Here is a 16,709-nt window from a genome sequence, read left to right on the forward strand (position 1 = left end):
ACTCAGTCGACACGGCAATTTTGCCGTTTCAGCATCATGCATAAGTCGAATACTTTCTCATGACGTTTTCGTGATGCCACTGTAACTCATCAATCGTCGCAATATGAGACTTAGAGCGACGCCGATCAACACGTCGGTGTGGGTCAGCATTCCAGAACTGATCAGGAGAACGCCGCCGTGTATAATCGCTGTATTGAACGTCTCTGGGCCTTTGCTTCTACAACTGCATCCTCCCCTTCCTTTTCCCCCATGGACTTGCTCAGAAAACTTTATACGACCAAAGCTAAATACACATCTCGCTCAAATAATCTCATACGATGTTTGCGACTCTTCGTTCGACAAAGGCTGGCGGCAATGCAACATAAAAAGGTAAGCAAGCACTACTTTGCCAGCACACGGCAAGAAAGCCCTGACATCCTCAAAAGGCTTCCGGTACCATAATGCTGATGTCACGGCCATACGTGTCCGAGTTGCTGGGAAACTTTCGTGTCGAGGCTGTTATTGACAAATTACCAGAAGGCCCGGCGACACTGCTACCGGCGACTGCAACACAGTGTTTAGGACCGGTGTCGGGTTTATCACACATGCAGACACAGACATCACGATACTCGACGAGACTTCGTTACTGTGATTGCGATCGCGAATTCAATAGCGGCGCTGTCTTAAATCAGCACCTTTGGTCATTATGATTGCTGTTAAAGAATGTGGATTCCGAGAATAACAATTTTGAGCGGACAATGGACTTTTTGCTGTTTCTCTTCGCTTGCAGTAGCCCGCAAGCGTTGCACAACACATGCAGCCCATTCGCCGATCGGCGCCAGAGTGGAGTGGTGACGGTGGCGCAAACACAGCAACGTTTCGATTGAATTCCTCGAGTCTGGTGTGTGCTCTGTATTAGCTCGACATGCAGCGACAAGGTACATTGATGCAAATTGGGGAAGAGCACTCACCTTTTCTTGGCGTCGTAATTGCCGTTGAGGGACGAGGCCTTGCCGCCAGAGGACAGTCTGTAAAACAGACTCTGGCGAGGTTTGACGTCGCAGCATGAGAGCCCGATCTAGACTTGAATTTATAGTAGTACAAAGACGCATCATGTCGTACAGTTCGTCCTCGCGTAGATGTCCACATATGGACCCAGATGCGGTCGGGAGCTGGGGGGCAAAACCTAACAGCTGTTGAAGGCTGCTCTCGACCTGACAAAGTGGCGTTAGCTGATGTTTTGCGGGCCGCAGCAGCTGAAAGAATGGCCATTGCATACCAAAAGGAGGCATTCGCGCTGCGATAGTTCACTCAGCAAAAACTCGTGTTTTTTGCTAGTTCTGCATTCATGGTCACGCTCTGCGATTTTGTCTTCACTGGCGGGTGATTTGAGCTTAAAGTTGATCATATCGCGTTGCGGTATGGAGGCACGACTCATCGGTTTGTTGTACTTTTAGGCTTCTTTAGCTTCCGAACCTTGGGTTCCTTCCTTCGGTTCACTTCCTGACCTTTGTGTGACTTTTTCGGGCATAGAGAAGCTGGAATTATGCCCCTGGCTGCCGAATGAATACGTGTCGAAAAACGCATGTGAAGGTATACAGCGGCGCGGGACCTAAAAGGTTCTGGGGCCTGCGTGATCTCGTGACATGGCGTGGACAGTCGGAATGTCGCATTGGCGCTAAACCGTGTGCGCCAGGTAAAGCAAATCCAGTAGTTCAAGACAGGATGTACACTAGAAGGCGGAATAAATGTCCCTTTTCTGGTAATTAACTTATTAAAAAGCGGGTGGGTTTTCTTTTAGCGCATGGAGCCCTGAGGTACTGTATACCACCGTGATGTTCCCAAGAAAAATTAAAGTATGAAAGCAGAGACGGAATAAATCACTGATACCAAAGAAGAAAATTCCATTTCTGGTAGCCTCTTTCTTCTGCATCGTCAGAAACTGATTTTGTCACATAGGAGTAATAATTAGTGAAGATGTGCACTGAGTAACAGCCAAGTTCGACTGCCTATTCCGACTGCTTAAAGTTTCAGGTACCGAGTGGGTACTTGGCGACGCTTCACGGCAGCCTAGGATGGCTGCCAACTACTATTCTTAGTTAACCAAAAAAAGGGACATTAGTTTCGCCTGTCTGTGTATACCTAGGAGAAGGCAGAGAGAACAGAAACACTGCGTGCAAGAAAAAAGCAGCACATTTCGTGCGCGCTAGGTGGAGGCTCGACCGGTATCATCGAAGGAAAGGAGTCATTGAAAAGCCACGGAAAAAGTTAGCCTCTACTGCTGTTCGCTTTCTTTTCTTCCATCGACGCTCGCCTCAATCGACAGTCCAGAGGCCTTCGCTTGGCCGAATCGACAGCGTCGTCCTCCGTCCAATCATAGGTCCTTCATCCAATCTTGAGGATTCTTAGAATACCAATGAAAATCGGTACCCCCCGGGAGGAAGTTATCGGGTTGACGGTAACCGCCCACGAGCCCTCAGAATACCCCCCTACGCTCACACCACTACCCCCCCAAAAAAAAACATCGTCAGTTCGCGATACTCCGCCTAAATGTTGATAAAAATAAAACCCAATTCCTGAAAAAAAAAAAAAAAATTTGACGCCTGAATGGCTACAATCCACCCTAAAGCCGCACAACACCCGCTGCAGACACAAACACCAGATCAGCCGAAGAAAATTGATTTGAGAGGCCTCTTAGTGGTGACGATTGAGCTGTTCAGAGATAACTCAGCTATAGTACACACGAAGGCGAAACGAGTGTCCCTTTTTTAGCAAATAAAATAGTAGTTGCAGTCATTTTAGGCACCAGCGTAGCGCCGCTAGGTACCCACTCGGTAGCCAAGACTTTCAGCAGTCGGAATAGGCAGTCGAACTTGGCTGTTACTCAGTGCACATCTACACCAGGTATTATGTACTCCTCTATCATAAAAGCTACTTCTAGCGATGCGGGGAAAGAGGCATCCATAATCGAGAATCAATTTTCTAAAATTAATTGTGCATTTGTTCCATTTCTGCATCTGTGTCTTTAATTTCTTCATCTACTAATGCTAAAATAGCCATATATAGTAAATTCTTCATGCCACCGAAAAGCAAGCACCGACTTCGCAGAACCTGTTGTTATTGAGATGGCAGGGCTGGTCCGGAAAACGAAACCGTCCTCCTCACCCCGGCATGTCATCTTCCGTGAAGGTGAGCCGTCATGCGCGCAAACAAGAATAGTAAACAAGCAAATCGTCAGAGCCAGCGCAACTACCAAATCCCGTATGGGATAGGTTCATCGAAGCAATCCTCCCACCTGGTCCTGCCTGACGACCACAAGATTCTCAATTTTTCAAGCACGGCTATAAAAGAGATGTGGGTTTCGGTGATTTTCCAAATGAAAAACAGTGACTCATCCACAAACTCCCGATGCTCAACTCTAGCAGCTAATCATACCATGATTGTGAAGTTGCCATGGGCAGCCAGAAAACTCTGCGGAGCCATTGTCGACCCTAAAAAAGCTGCAAACTTTGCGCGATGTGAATCCATGTGTGGTGGAAATGTGTTGAGCCTGATGACACTTCACGAACACGCACATTTAAGAACGCGTCGAATGTTGCTTCCTCGCGCCCGCCGCATTTACTTCCTCACATCAGCAGTTCTTGCAGACACACGACCGCACGCCCAGCAGCCTCCACCTTGATCCCACCTCCATCATGACGCAGTCACAGAGAATGGTCATTGTCGGTGCTGGTCCAGTCGGGGCTTTAGCTGCGTTGTATGCGGCTAAGCGAGGCTTCGCTGTCGAGGTTTATGAGCTACGTCCAGGTATGCACTCGTCAATGCTCGCATTCAAGCTTGATTGCAGCCACTCAGATACCGTACTCATCTTGATCCAACTCCTAACAAAACACATATCTTCGTGATTCTGCGGGCGGCTCTCTCGGTCCTGGACAGCCTGTCAACCTCGTCATCTCGGAGCGCGGCATGAGCACCCTGCGTCATGTCGGCCAGCCAGAGCTTCTCCAACGTGTCATTGCTAGCTCTGTATGTCTGCGAGGCAGAATGATTCACGCAAAGAGCGCATTCGGGGGCCTCCTCCAATCGTCACAGGGTTTAGACGCTCTCGGGGGAGTGAGTGGCTACCGGTCAAAGCAGAGAAACGCGCATATCATACTAACCACCGAATGCGGCAGACCGGCCTCGCCATCGATAGGACAGCTCTGGTCGCAGCACTCCTTGACTCCCTCGATGCTCTGCCCAATGTAAAACTATTCTTCAACCACAAGCTCATCAGTGCCGATTTTCACAGTGGCAGGGCGCTGTTTGAGGACAGAGACTGGCTTTCCCAGACCACAGAGGTCAGGTTCGATATCATGGTCGGCGCCGACGGCGCGCACTCTACCGTCCGGCACAACATGACGAAGTCTCCCGCATGGACTACCGGCATGAGTACCTCGATGTGCTCTGGTGCGAGTTTCGCATGAAGTCTGGCAAGGCACAGGCCGATGGGTCGTGCGCCTGGAGGATCTCACCGGACCACCTGCACATCTGGCCCGCAGGAGATTCCATGTTCATCGCCGTTCCCAGCAAGGTAAAGCCACCTGACAGCTCATCACGCGGCGAAAACGTCTTTTTTTGTTGTTGCTGACTAGCGCAGGATGGTTCATTTGCCTGCACTCTCTTCATGCCCGCGGGTCGTTTCGCTTCTTTACGAGCCGAAGGATCCCAGATTCCTCAGTTTTTTGATACAAACTTTCCAGGCGTCCGGGATCGCATCTCCGACACGTACCTGATCCGTTCATTGAGCCAGGGCCCGCACCAGTCCATAATCAGCATTAAATGTAAGCCATACCATTTCGGGTCCTCCGGCGTCATCCTCGGGGACGCGGCGCACGCGATGGCTCTCTTCTATGGCCAGGGCATGAACGAAGGTATGGAGGACGTCCGTGTTTTATTTTCTGTACTGGACAAGCACGCGCAGGCGGCAGACGCGGCTCCCTGCGAAGGGAGGGCTGCCTCGTCCATCGAAGCTGCCAGGACACGCACGCAGGCACTGGCAGAATATTCCTCCAGCCGTTGGAAAGATGCACACACGACCAACGACCTGGCGATGCAGAACTACCTTGAGATGCGAACATCTGGGTCCACGATCCATGGACTTCGCAAGATGCTACAGGAATTTATGCGCGTGCGTCTTCCTTCCCTGGGGTGGCGGACTAGGTATTCACGGGTCGTGTTCAGCAACGGGCCGTATGCCGAGCGCGTGCGCGGGAGCGAGGGCCAGGGTCGTCTGCTGAGCATGTTCGCGGTGCTTGCTGCCTGTCCTGTGGTCGCTGCCGGGCTGTATTTCGCTTGCGCTTGCAGCTCTTCGGCGACAAAGTCAGGCGGGGCTATTCACGCGCTCTGGCAGTGGTCTGGCTGTTGAAGGCATTTTGGGGACCTGCGATGAGCACTCCACTCTACGCATAGATGTAGTCCTACATACTAAATAAGAATGTTTCCTTCTGCCAATCAAACCAAGGCAAATATATTGGCAGCCAGCAGTGCGGGGATCAGAGTTAAGCTCTGTCCAGACGATCGCGACGGGTAGTACTTAGCACCCGGAGAAGGCCGGACCGAGGCAGCGAGCCGCCCGCCCAACGTCGCTGGTCTATCGTGTGCCGCGGCAAGGCGTTAGGTCTATGGCTGCTAGCATGCTATGAGGGATACAATGTTTTATTCACGAACTCTGCGCCGTCGAAAGTCCACTCCGCGAAGGGATGGTGCTCTTCGTTCGACTGTAGAACACAGACATCCTCGCACCCGTTGAGCGTCACCGTCGTCATGGTGAAGACCCGACCGTCTGAGAGGCTCTTGGCCACGGCCACGAAGGCATCGAAGTCTCGCAGCAGCTCGCCGTCGATTTTGGTGACGAATGCCTTCTTTGGCAGGGAATACAGGGCCGCGGTCGATCCCGCCCGCACGTCCGTGATATAAATGTCGTAAGCGTCCAGGGCCTGGTCGGGGCTCAGCCAGTGGCGGACGGTGAGAGGCGTGGGCTGGATCGATGCCCCACAAAACTCAACACAGCGAGTTGTTTCCAGAGCATCCACTCGAATACTCTTCAGTTCGAGCTCCTGCGCTGCGCCGTGCCGCCACACGCGTGCAGGGATAGCGCGAGGATGGCTCACCTCAAAATCCCCCCAGCACGTGGGCAATGTCTCGTCCAACGCCAACACGACATCACCCTCCGTCAGCTGGGTGGTAAAGGCTCGTTTCACCATGAAAATGCTAGAAGTGCAGGTCGACTCTGCAACAGATAGGAGAAAGTCCTCCGGCACACCCATGATCCGCGCTTGACGTGTCGAGATGACCTCCATCTCCGCGGGTATCACATGAAGGTCGGGCGCGGAATCGTGCGCGAAGCGGGACAGCGACTTGGACAAGCTCGCCGCCGGCAGGCCGCCTATGCCGGGCATCCAGATGGCCTGGACCGACCCGTCCGAGCTCACGACTACACCGTCTGCGCGCTGCACCTCGGAAGCTTCCTCGAGCCCGAGCAGATCCGCATTGACCGGCTGGCATCTGAGGGACGGCGTGTTCGGGCGAGGCGCCGGGCGCGTGAGCACGACCGACCGTTGTACAGCGTCACCCCGCAGCAGCTGCTCCGGTCCGCTGAAGTAGATGAGGCTGGCCTCGGAGCCGCTGTGCGGCCGGCGCTGGTCGAGCGTAACGCCGCCGACACCACCTGGCGCCGACGAGGCGTCAAAACGAATGATCGCGTAGCAGTGATGTGCGTGCAGAAACACGCACCGCGCCGCCACCTCCGCCGACGAGCCGAACGTTATTCTTAGATAGCATGCCTTGTGCGGCACAACCCTCCGGGAGACGACGGCGAGACCCGCCTCGGCATCAACGACGACGCCCATCCCTCGAGCCAGCGTGGCCGGGTAGCCGTCCAGGGACAAATACGCCCGGCTCTCGACGTGGACCAAATTGGCTATGATGGCCGGACACCGGGCGTGGGGCGAGATCCTGTTCAAGTAGCCGATGTGTGGCGACGACGGCGGCGGCGACGGGCGCAGATGCATCGTGGCGCTGCGCCAGAGACCCGTCGCATCATCCTCGGAGAACACGGTGATGCCGCTCGGAGCGTAGAGCGTCAGGACGGAGGCGCTGCGTCGATAAAGGCTCTCGAGACGGGCGTACGTCACCACGACGCTTTGGCCCTTGTGAAACATCGTCAACCGATCCAGGAACTCTTCCAGACTGTGAATCACTTGCCCGTTCAGGCTGTGGATGACCCAGCCGGGCTCGCCGTCGCCAATCGTCAGCGGCCCCGCGGACTCCGCAACATAGACGCCACGAGCGGCGACGGACGCGCGGACGGCTTGCACGTATGATACGTCATGGCAGAAGAGGCCTGCAAACGATACCACGCGTTTCGGCGTGACGTCGTAGAGGTTGACGACGTTGACCATGCCGAGAACCAGCTCCCCGTTCCGGAGCAGGCTTACGGACACCTGCTCGTCCACATGCTCGTCGAACGCATTCTCAAGCTCGTCGAACCGGAGCACGGCTGCACCGTTCACCTCGAGAAGAATGTCGCCAGGGAGAATCCTCCCGCGGGAGGGACCGCCCGGTAGGACTGTCTCCGCGACGAGCAGCCCGCCGGACGGCGTGATCAGCTTGCGGAACCTTTCCTCCCACTCCGAGCCCAGTCCCAAGCCCTTGCACTCGTGGAGCGCCTTCATCGTGAACCGACACTGAATGTCGCCTCGGGCGACGTGCTGACCTTGGCGTAGACGGTTCAGGGTTCGCAGAACGGGGCCTGTCGGCAGTATGAAGCATATCGCACCGTTCGTCATCCCCCCGGACACCATCCCCAGCACTAGGCCATCTTCGCCCAAGGCTGGGCTGCCGGATATGCCGCCGCTCAGGTTCATGTTGGCCATGTAATAGCTGATGTTGAAGTCACTGTACGGCCCGTCATACTCCGGGGCGTTACGGTCTACCCGGCTGATCGCGCCGTCGATGATGCTGGTGGCCTCGCCGGCGTCGTTGCCGACCACAAGTACCGGCTGGCCGACTACACGAATGATTAGTCTTCCTCCGTACTGCGCCGGGTGCCGGTGGGTCGATTACCGAATGCGCCATCTGGACTGAGCCCCAGGCCGTCTATCTTGGTATTGTGAACGCCTTCCGGGTCGTACTTGAGAAAGGCGAAGTCGTGAATGGGGTCGATGTAGAGAGGCCGGCAGGAGACCGCTTCCTGGTCGAAAATGCACAAGCCCCAGAACGGTCCCGGGCCGGCCACGTGTCGGTTCGTGAGAATGTAGCTAGAACGCACGGATCAGCAGACCGACCTGCCGCGGGATTCTGCATCTGTACCCTCTCGTGGCATCCACGACAAATCCGGTTGCCTCGCTCGTCTCCGCACAGTCCCCGTCAAAGGGAAGCGTATGGCTGAACTTGATAACGACCACGTTTCGGCTGACTGTGTACGAGTCCTTGCGACTCTGGTGCGCGGAACATCCCGGGCTCTTGGCCGGTCGCCGGCGGAGCGCCCGCCGGAATGCTTCACAGAGCATGTTACCGGCAGCAGAGCAGATGGCTGTAGCTTCATGCAGGCCAGTAGACACGTCAGCCGTCTTATAGGCACGACATCCGGTGCGTTTCCCTCAGCTAGGGCCCAGATGTGGCTCTTGAATGGTCGAGTGCCACGTCTTGTGGACGGGGTCAAAACTGGCTGACCATGCGGACAGCACAATAGGACGCTGCGTCCTACTTTTCGTGGCCGGGTGGCGCGACCGCGGCCGCGCGAGTCTGCTCCGTACGGACACGTATAAGTAGACGCTGCCCTGGAGCTGGGCTGGAGGCCTTATTGACCTTGGTCAGGGCATGGGAAAGCGCAAATGAAGCTTCTGCTTTACGTTGCTGCGATAACGCATCCCGCGGCGGCTTCTTTCCTACGAAATGCAGCACCGCGCAGCGCAGGTGGCCTGCTGTTCCTCAACACAACCCAGGCGACCCTGTCGACGTCCACGATGTCAGTGTCGCCCGTGATATCCTCAGCTGCCGGCAGCAGTCTTACCACGCAACGAACAACCACCAGGCCCCCCACCACACCGCCCGTAAGGCCAGGCTCGAGCAGCACCGCCATGACGGCACCAACGAGTCCTGGGGATTCGACCATAGTAGATAGCAGCTTCAGTTCGAAAAGCACCCCTGGTGCGAGACCGACAATTTCTGATCCGTCGACGGTGATATTGAGCAGTCTAGAGGGCACTAGCAGCCCTGGTAGGGTGCCAGCAAGTTCTAGCGATTCGTCTTTGGCCCACGGCAGTTCAAATTCAGGGAGCAACCCCGCGGGAGAGCCAGCAAGTTGGGCCGATAAACCAGGCTCGAGCAGTACCCACACCCCAGATCCGACTACCTCTGGCCGTCCGACCGCGGTGCGCGGTAGCCCGGACCCGGGCAGTGACCCCGTAGTGGCACCCACCAATGTTGGCGATTTGACTACTACGCCGGCCAGCACAAGCTGGAGCACCTACACAGTAAAACCGACAACGTTCGCAATCCTGACTACCACACAGCCAGAGTCGGGCTTGAGCAGTAACCCTGTAGCCGAGCCCGCGTCCACAGACGCAACTACAGCATCCTATCCAAGCTCAGTTCAGCCTGGAAGCGGGGACAAGGCAGGCCCAGCGAGCACGGCGACGCACAAGCCTGGGCCTGGTTGGTCTACAACTGAGGCTGAGGCTGTGAAGCCCACGGAGCCTCCCGCAGACCGTCAATCACCCTCCGTCCATTCAGCCTCCCCGACCGCACTCCGTCAAGCTACCTCCGGGGTGCCGAGCAGGACTCGGACACTGACGCTCGCCAGCGCGCTCTCCCGCACAGCGCACAGCACAGCGACTGCGGCCGTCACGTCCCAATCGCGTCAGGATGGCGCCTCAGGCAGCGTGAGCACTTCCCGGACGCCATGGGCGGCGACGACGGCATTGCCTCCCGCTTCCGCGTCCAAGCCGCAGACGGCCATGCATGCTGCGGCGAGTGGCGCGAACACAACCGTAGACGGTAGTCTGTTGATCGCCACGTCCCCCACGACCCCTCCGGCCGGGGTTCATGTAAACGTAGCCGAGAACCTGGCCTCTAATGGTGGCACCGTGACTAGTCAGACCAAACAGGGTAGTGGTTCCACCCGCCGCACTTCTACGGCGAGCGCAGTAACGCTCTCCAGCGGCGGGGCCGTCCCGACGACAATACTTACAGAGGCCGCCAGCCCAACACGGGTTCGACCCTCGTCAGCCGCGTCGCCTTTGCAGGGCCTGCCTCGCGTCATTCTGCCCAACAGCGCAAGTAGTTCGACGGATGGCAATCTCATCCAGCTCGGTTTCCTTTTCCCGCTGAACTATGTGTTCGTGTCCCAGCATCTGCAAGCCGCGGCCCAGATATTTGAGGTGCTCCCCGTCGCCTTGGCACACGGAACAGTCCAGCGCAGCGCGATCCAGGTCGCGAAGCTTGTCCCCTACGACACGCAAGCTACTGTGGGTTACATTGCGACGGTGGCAAAGCTGCACTATCCGAAGGCTTCCGTCGATGAGTTGCAGAGAGAGATCCTCGACCCGAGATCCGAGATCTACACCGGCGGAGGAGACATGCAAAGAAACTTGACGGCACTCATCGATCCATCCATCAAAATCACCGACGACGATGGCGGGATGGACTGTGCTTCGCCGCCGTGCGATGCCTCGCCGGGCACGTCCGGCTCGTCGAAGCAGACGGGGATCACTGTGGGGGCCGTAGTAGGCGGGGCGGCGGCTTGCGGCGTGATGGGACTCGGCATATTTCAGCTCTACAGGCGGCGTGGGTCCGCTCTGGCCACGGCGTGGCCATTCCGCAAGCGGAAAACCCGGCTCACCGGGACTCGTATCTCGCGGCCGGTCGGTTCTGTCAACAGTCTTGGCTGGGACTGGCTAACGGAAAAATGACCGTGTTTGGTTGGGTTTGGCATCGTTACAGACACAGTAAGCGCGGCGAGCGCGGGTGGGAGCGTGCGGTCGATGCGCCATACTCGGCCGGTGAAGCACGTACCATCAGCCCGCATTGCAGGTAAGAACGAAACGCATGGCTATCGCAGGGGCGCACGGATGATCTGGTCGACGGCATGTCTAATGTAGATGTGGTTATTGAGTATACTATCAATACAATACATGACTTTGACTTGAATCCTGCGTGAGAATGGCATTGGCGCCGAGGCCGATCGTGAGCACCGGTTGTCCCGTGGATCCGGCAGGGTGCCATCCAGCGCTCTCATGGGCGGTCTCCTTGTCGCCCTCGGCTCTCCGGGCCGCCGGTTTTCGCCGCCGCGGTCTTCAACAGCCGCTGCAGACATCTCCGCCAAAAGTGGCGCGAGACGGTCGCTCAGCCTCCATGGGAAACTCTAAAGGACGTGGCCGGAATCAGACCTGTACGGGCAACCACAGGCTTCCATATACGAGCTGCTCCCCGCTGGCATGGCCACGCTCGCACACAGCGCCGCCTCGCCATGGAGTCGCACGTCCGCGCAACATCCAGTGTGTACTCATCTTCTTTCACGCTCGAGGACTCCTCCGCGTTCGAGGATTCTTTCGCGCTCGACGATCTCCTCGAACAAATCACCGCCCAGGCGCGGGAGCACCAGACAAGCGGCGACAACGATGTGCCGCCCGAGAGCTGCGGTATCGACGGGGCGCGGACACCCCGCGCGGCCGTCAGGAATAATGCGCTGCCAGGGAGTTGCGAAATGTACCAGACGCTGGAACAGCAGCTGGTCATGCAGAATGCTGAGCTGCAGCAGAGGCTCGATAAAGCGCGGAAACACTTTGCTCGTCTGTACAATGCGATGGAGAAGGCAATGGAGGTGTCGAGGGAGCTCTACAAGATTTACTTGACAGTTGTACACGAAAACGAGGTAGAACGTAAAAGAGAGAGGGCTAGCGGAGAGTACTTCTAAATCGCATTGTTCCTAAGCTCACTATCTACGTGCTCGTGTCGCTCTCGGCATTTTCGACGACGACGCGTTCGTGCATCAAGTCACGCAGTCTGATGAGGTCCAGAATCACATAATCGAGAGTGTCCAATATCTTTAGGCGTTCGCCACTCCGAATCGATGCGGCCGAGGCTGTCTCTGAGTCGGGCACAAACTCGCTACCCTCGCCGACGACAAAGTCACGGAGGCTACCCGTGCTATCGGTGTCAGCTTCGCTCGATACAATTTCGGAGCTCGAGCCTGCGTCGCTGTCGCTCATGAAAATTTTGGCTTGATCTACTGGAGAATTATGTTAAAAGGACGGAGGACGGTGCATTGGCCGGAACGCGACGTGGTGAACGTACTTTCAGTCATGGTTGTCCGTCTAGATGTCTCTACAGCCAGGCTCAAGCGCATGCAGGAAGAGCGTCGCACTATATGTAGGGGTCATGAGCACTAATTTGCTGGAAGCGGTCAAATCCTACCGCCATACCAGACGACAGGCAATGCGTATAAGAATCTGCCAGCGAGCAGCGCGAGTTAGCCCTGCACCGTCTTGCTCTGTACTATCACCACGTCTAGCACCATGGACATTCACGGCATGCACAAGTATATCTACTACGGAAGGCAGTTTTTTGCCTTGGTTGTGCTGATTCTGAGCGTCGTCATGGTGTGCCGGTGTCGCTACGCCGGATTCTTTCAATGGACCTCTCCGAAACGGTCCGAGTCTGATGCTGCGGATGCGGCCATCCGTTCCGTGAGAGCTGGCACATACGCCCTCTGCTTCAAGACCGACCACGACTTCTGCTACCCCGTTGCTGTGTTTCTACTGGTGGATATCATGTCAACGGTCTTTCTTCTTCTCTCGCTCATCTGGTTCGCTATCACCGTCTGCCTGGGTCAGAGGAGCCTGGAAAGCAGATTTTCCAAATATTCCCTGCTCGCTCAGATGTTCGGGTTCTGGGCGGCAGTTCTCAGTTCTCTTTTTGCTTTCGTGATGTATACAGTCTCCAGAGTGCATCTGCAAGACGGTCAACTGGACGTGGGCTTTTCTACCGTGGGCGGCTTCGCGAGCATCGCGCTGTCGAGCGCTGCCCTGGCTTCTCCGCTCGTTTACGGACTTTTCAGGAAGAATCCTTTTCACAATCGATTTGAGGTCGATCATCAATCTCAAAACGGTGATCATTATAGCCGCTAACAGAATGCGATGCCACGAAGAACCCAGCCGCTGCCGCCAGATGCACAGTGCGACCACACAATGCAAAGCGGGTGAGATTCCCAAGCCCTCACGGATTTGTCTACGTTCGGAGTCCGTTTGGAAAGAATCAGCCAATTTTTCTTCTCCAGACTTGGTCGGAAACCTTAGTGCATTCTTGAGGCTAGAGGCCCATGAGTGTTTGTAGCTAGCCAATGCGTGACAACGTTTGTTTAGACCGTTATGCGCGCTGCCTGTCCATTCAATTATCGTAGGTGTGATCGCGTGCGTATCGTATGTAGCAGTGCATTTGCGCCGTCCAATTCCGTAAAGATTGGTGACTTACTGGTACATGCGCAGGCGATCGCTGTAGATGGTAGGGCTCGAAGCTTGTGGCTGCATGAAGGAGCGAGAATCGCCTGCTGCCTACATCGCGAACAGAGAAGTGGCCGGCCTTTCACGGTTCACTGCGAGGGCCCATCGAGCCGAGCGAGCTGAAAGCTACTTCGCATCGGAGGGTGAAAGCCAGCGCAGTCACAGCGAGCCGGATGGCGCTTTCCGACGTGCCATGTTCAAAGGCGACTCGATTTGTCAGGTATTCTGTGAAAAGATTTACGCATAACGGCGCTCAGCATCCGGACTCCGAGGTCTGTGTTTTCTTGACTTGCTATGGTAGAGAATGGCGGAGGCTTGTTCTGGCGCAGGAAGACAATCGCCATCTCCATCCACGTGGAGAAATACAACACTATAGAGGCAAGAATGGAGCCAACCAACACCTGAACGTGATAGCCTCTAGTACCCACGCTGTAAAGCTGATCTCGGCCCAAGATACTGGGAGGATCGGGCTGCCTGGTACTCGGCGAAGACCCGGCGCCACAATGCGGCCCAAACAGGCGACACTGTTATTCTTCCCAGGAGCTGGCACCGGTTTGGTTAGGTATTGGTATGGAGTGCACCCCTCCTCGCGCTGCGAGATCATATAGCGTTATGGATGATGGGGGGGGGGGGGCTGTGAATGCTAGGCACCGATGCACACACACACGTACATCCGACTGTGGACGAATCTGAGAGTTCGTCCCAGACAAGGATCTAGTATAAATGAAGCGAAGGCCCGGCTCGATGGCAACCTATACGCCGCTCTGTATATATAGAATTACGAAGCTATCCTCATCAAGGGTAGCACTAAGGATGGAAGCTCGCTTGAGAAACGCGAAAGATCAACGCCGTTCCGGCTATGGAGACGCAGCCAGCAGCCGCCATGAAGGAGCGGCGGCGCGAGCGCGGATAGAGAAAGCGGGCAGAAAATATGGAAAGGCGCGCCGAGATGCTTTTTTTGCTATTTTTTCTCGGTTGCGCCTGCGCTACACGTCAAAACGTTACAAGCCAATCGTGCAGAGGTGATCGGTCTCGATCAGGCAATACCATCCACAGACTTCCGTTTTCTGCTTCACAAAGGTGACATGCGAAGACCGTAAACACGTAAGCGAGTCCAGATCACCCATCACGACCTCGCTGTCGAACGCTTCACTGTACTGTGGAGGGCTATTGAGGGGGCAGCTCACAGTTACCAATACCCCATTTAAGCTCACAATTGCGCTTGATACGCTGGCTTTGCTCGTCAGACATATTTCCAAGTTTTTATAAAATGTCTCAGGGTAAGAATACGGAAAAATCTCGAAACAGACTTTGCAGCCTCACGGTTCACATACTACAGCGTTTAGTAGTATGGGCATCTCTTCTTCCTGAGCGCCAGTATGTTCTAGACAACTCGTTCCCTTGCATGGTTCTGGCTCTTGGAGCGTGTCTGGGTGGCTATCGGGCCTTTCGAACATGCAAAGGCAGGATTACGTCCTTCACAGTGATTGGTTGTGGCCTAACACTGTCCTTCACCGTCTATTTGGATGCTGCAAATGATGATTTGTTGGGGTCAGCGAGGTAGAAGACCCATAGTTCGAGCGAGCGAGGGCCTACCACTAGTGATGTATGTCGCACAGTTTCGTGGGCTGCCCACACAATTCTGAGAGCAACAAAGTACTCGGAGCCGGACCACATCCGTCTTGAGCTTCCAAGATCGTGTGATAATCGCTCAGCTTCATCCACACTGACGAAGGGCTCGGGCCATGGACTCAGATTTACGGAGTTCACGAGCGATCGCTTTTGACCATGATATCGCAGGCTAAGTGCCTGCAGTATACCGGTAGTATGAAGACCCAGCTGGGGATGCTATGTCCGAACTGCTTGGTGTTTAATGGGCGTTGGGCAGCAAGAATGGCGGTCTTTCGGCCGTATTCTAGCATCTGCAGGCCAGCCTGCAGCGACCGTTCCCAATCTTTTTGGTGCCGTGCCTGCCAGTTACTCAGGACAAGCGAATATTCGGCAGATCAAAGCAGGGCTGCTACAGCTGCTAAACGTTTGCATCGCTACGTATGATTTAGACCACTTGAGCTTCGAGCAATCTGGCACCAGTTACGATGAGTTCTTTGGGGCCACCGTTACCGACACCATGGCACTGGGGTGACAGAATAACTGGCCCACTTTGAACAAAACCACCTTCTCGATACAATTACCTCTAAGAACTTCAATTTATTAGTAAAAAATAAGGGGGAAAAGGTATTCTATAGTAATTCAAAAGGCAGTTCGTTTGCTATTAAGTTTAACACAGTATCCTAGCCATATAGGCATAGAATCGACCTATTAGTTAATAGTCTCTTACGATAGCTTTTCCTAACCTTCTTCTACTAGCTCTCGTAAAGTAATAACATCCTAATAAGGCTACTTATTAATAGCCTTTACAAGAGGTATATAGTAACTCTCTATTAGCGAGAGATCTAGGCTTTGAGGGCAGTTAACGAAGTGCTAGAGGCTATGAGATTCCTTCGAGGGTGGCTGGCGTGGGCCAGTTTTTTTGTCACCCTCTTGCATGGTAACTAGGTGCGTGTGCTGCAGAGATAATTTGGCGACGCCACAATCTGCATGTCTTGCTCACTGAGGCGATGCTTGCAGCATGCCGCGGGGCCTGCCAATTTTCTCAAACATGCATGAATTGTGTCTGGCAGGCGTCGGTCAGAAAAGATCTGCTGCGTAGACGCGAATGCGCTTTCCGCCAAGGTCAACAGGAAAATTACGAGGACATATTTAAAAAGACGACTTGCTGAATTCACAACCAGAGTCGCTTCGCAATACTCGCCCATACAATTTTGCTACTTTGAAATTGTCGTTATGTATGCTTTGCAAGATGTCCCTGGAAAGGGCAAAGGGCTCGTCGCTACCGAGGTGATCCCGAATGGTACACGAATCTTATGCGAAAAACCCATTCTGCGGATACCTTACCAAGGGCTAAAAAGTAAAGAGATGGAAAGTGTGGTATTCCGAAAGACCCAGGCTCTCCAAGACACTCAACTGGACATTGTCCTATCGCTTCGAAACGTCCATGAGTTCAACAGTGTATCTGAGCAGTATGCAGGAATAATTCGAACAAATGGACTACCCATAGGAGCAGATGGATCGGATGCAGGGATTTTCGAGCATGCGTGTCGCATCAATCATGCCTGTAGTAACAAC

At 54.9% G+C, this 16,709-nt stretch overlaps 6 protein-coding genes across 6 annotated transcripts; 4 read left to right on the forward strand and 2 right to left on the reverse strand.

Annotated features, from left to right (window-relative positions):
* Nucleotides 1-3,674: 3,674 nt before the first annotated feature.
* V2A60_008688 (FAD-dependent oxidoreductase) lies at nt 3,675-5,386 on the forward strand (the record flags this gene model as incomplete). Its single annotated transcript, XM_083259960.1, has 5 exons — nt 3,675-3,839; nt 3,916-4,092; nt 4,155-4,364; nt 4,412-4,552; nt 4,619-5,386. 5 exons carry the CDS (start codon nt 3,675-3,677, stop codon nt 5,384-5,386), a joined length of 1,461 nt encoding a protein of 486 aa, XP_083116086.1.
* A 271-nt stretch (nt 5,387-5,657) lies between these two features.
* On the reverse strand, nt 5,658-8,531 carry V2A60_008689 (uncharacterized protein; the record flags this gene model as incomplete). The annotated part of the gene is made up of 3 exons (XM_083259961.1): nt 5,658-8,029; nt 8,086-8,279; nt 8,332-8,531. 3 exons carry the CDS (start codon nt 8,529-8,531, stop codon nt 5,658-5,660), a joined length of 2,766 nt encoding a protein of 921 aa, XP_083116087.1.
* Nucleotides 8,532-8,855: 324 nt separating this feature from the next.
* Nucleotides 8,856-10,934, forward strand: V2A60_008690 (uncharacterized protein; the record flags this gene model as incomplete). The annotated part of the gene is made up of 1 exon (XM_083259962.1): nt 8,856-10,934. The coding sequence occupies one exon, from the start codon at nt 8,856-8,858 to the stop codon at nt 10,932-10,934; it is 2,079 nt and encodes a 692-aa protein (XP_083116088.1).
* A 557-nt stretch (nt 10,935-11,491) lies between these two features.
* On the forward strand, nt 11,492-11,938 carry V2A60_008691 (uncharacterized protein; the record flags this gene model as incomplete). Its single annotated transcript, XM_083259963.1, has 1 exon — nt 11,492-11,938. One exon carries the CDS (start codon nt 11,492-11,494, stop codon nt 11,936-11,938), a length of 447 nt encoding a protein of 148 aa, XP_083116089.1.
* A 25-nt stretch (nt 11,939-11,963) lies between these two features.
* Nucleotides 11,964-12,328, reverse strand: V2A60_008692 (uncharacterized protein; the record flags this gene model as incomplete). The annotated part of the gene is made up of 2 exons (XM_083259964.1): nt 11,964-12,253; nt 12,319-12,328. The coding sequence occupies 2 exons, from the start codon at nt 12,326-12,328 to the stop codon at nt 11,964-11,966; spliced, it is 300 nt and encodes a 99-aa protein (XP_083116090.1).
* A 211-nt stretch (nt 12,329-12,539) lies between these two features.
* Nucleotides 12,540-13,151, forward strand: V2A60_008693 (uncharacterized protein; the record flags this gene model as incomplete). The annotated part of the gene is made up of 1 exon (XM_083259965.1): nt 12,540-13,151. One exon carries the CDS (start codon nt 12,540-12,542, stop codon nt 13,149-13,151), a length of 612 nt encoding a protein of 203 aa, XP_083116091.1.
* Nucleotides 13,152-16,709: the final 3,558 nt, after the last annotated feature.

Source organism: Cordyceps javanica, chromosome 6 (assembly GCF_051103115.1).
Source record: "Cordyceps javanica chromosome 6, complete sequence".
Classification (NCBI taxonomy): domain Eukaryota; kingdom Fungi; phylum Ascomycota; class Sordariomycetes; order Hypocreales; family Cordycipitaceae; genus Cordyceps; species Cordyceps javanica.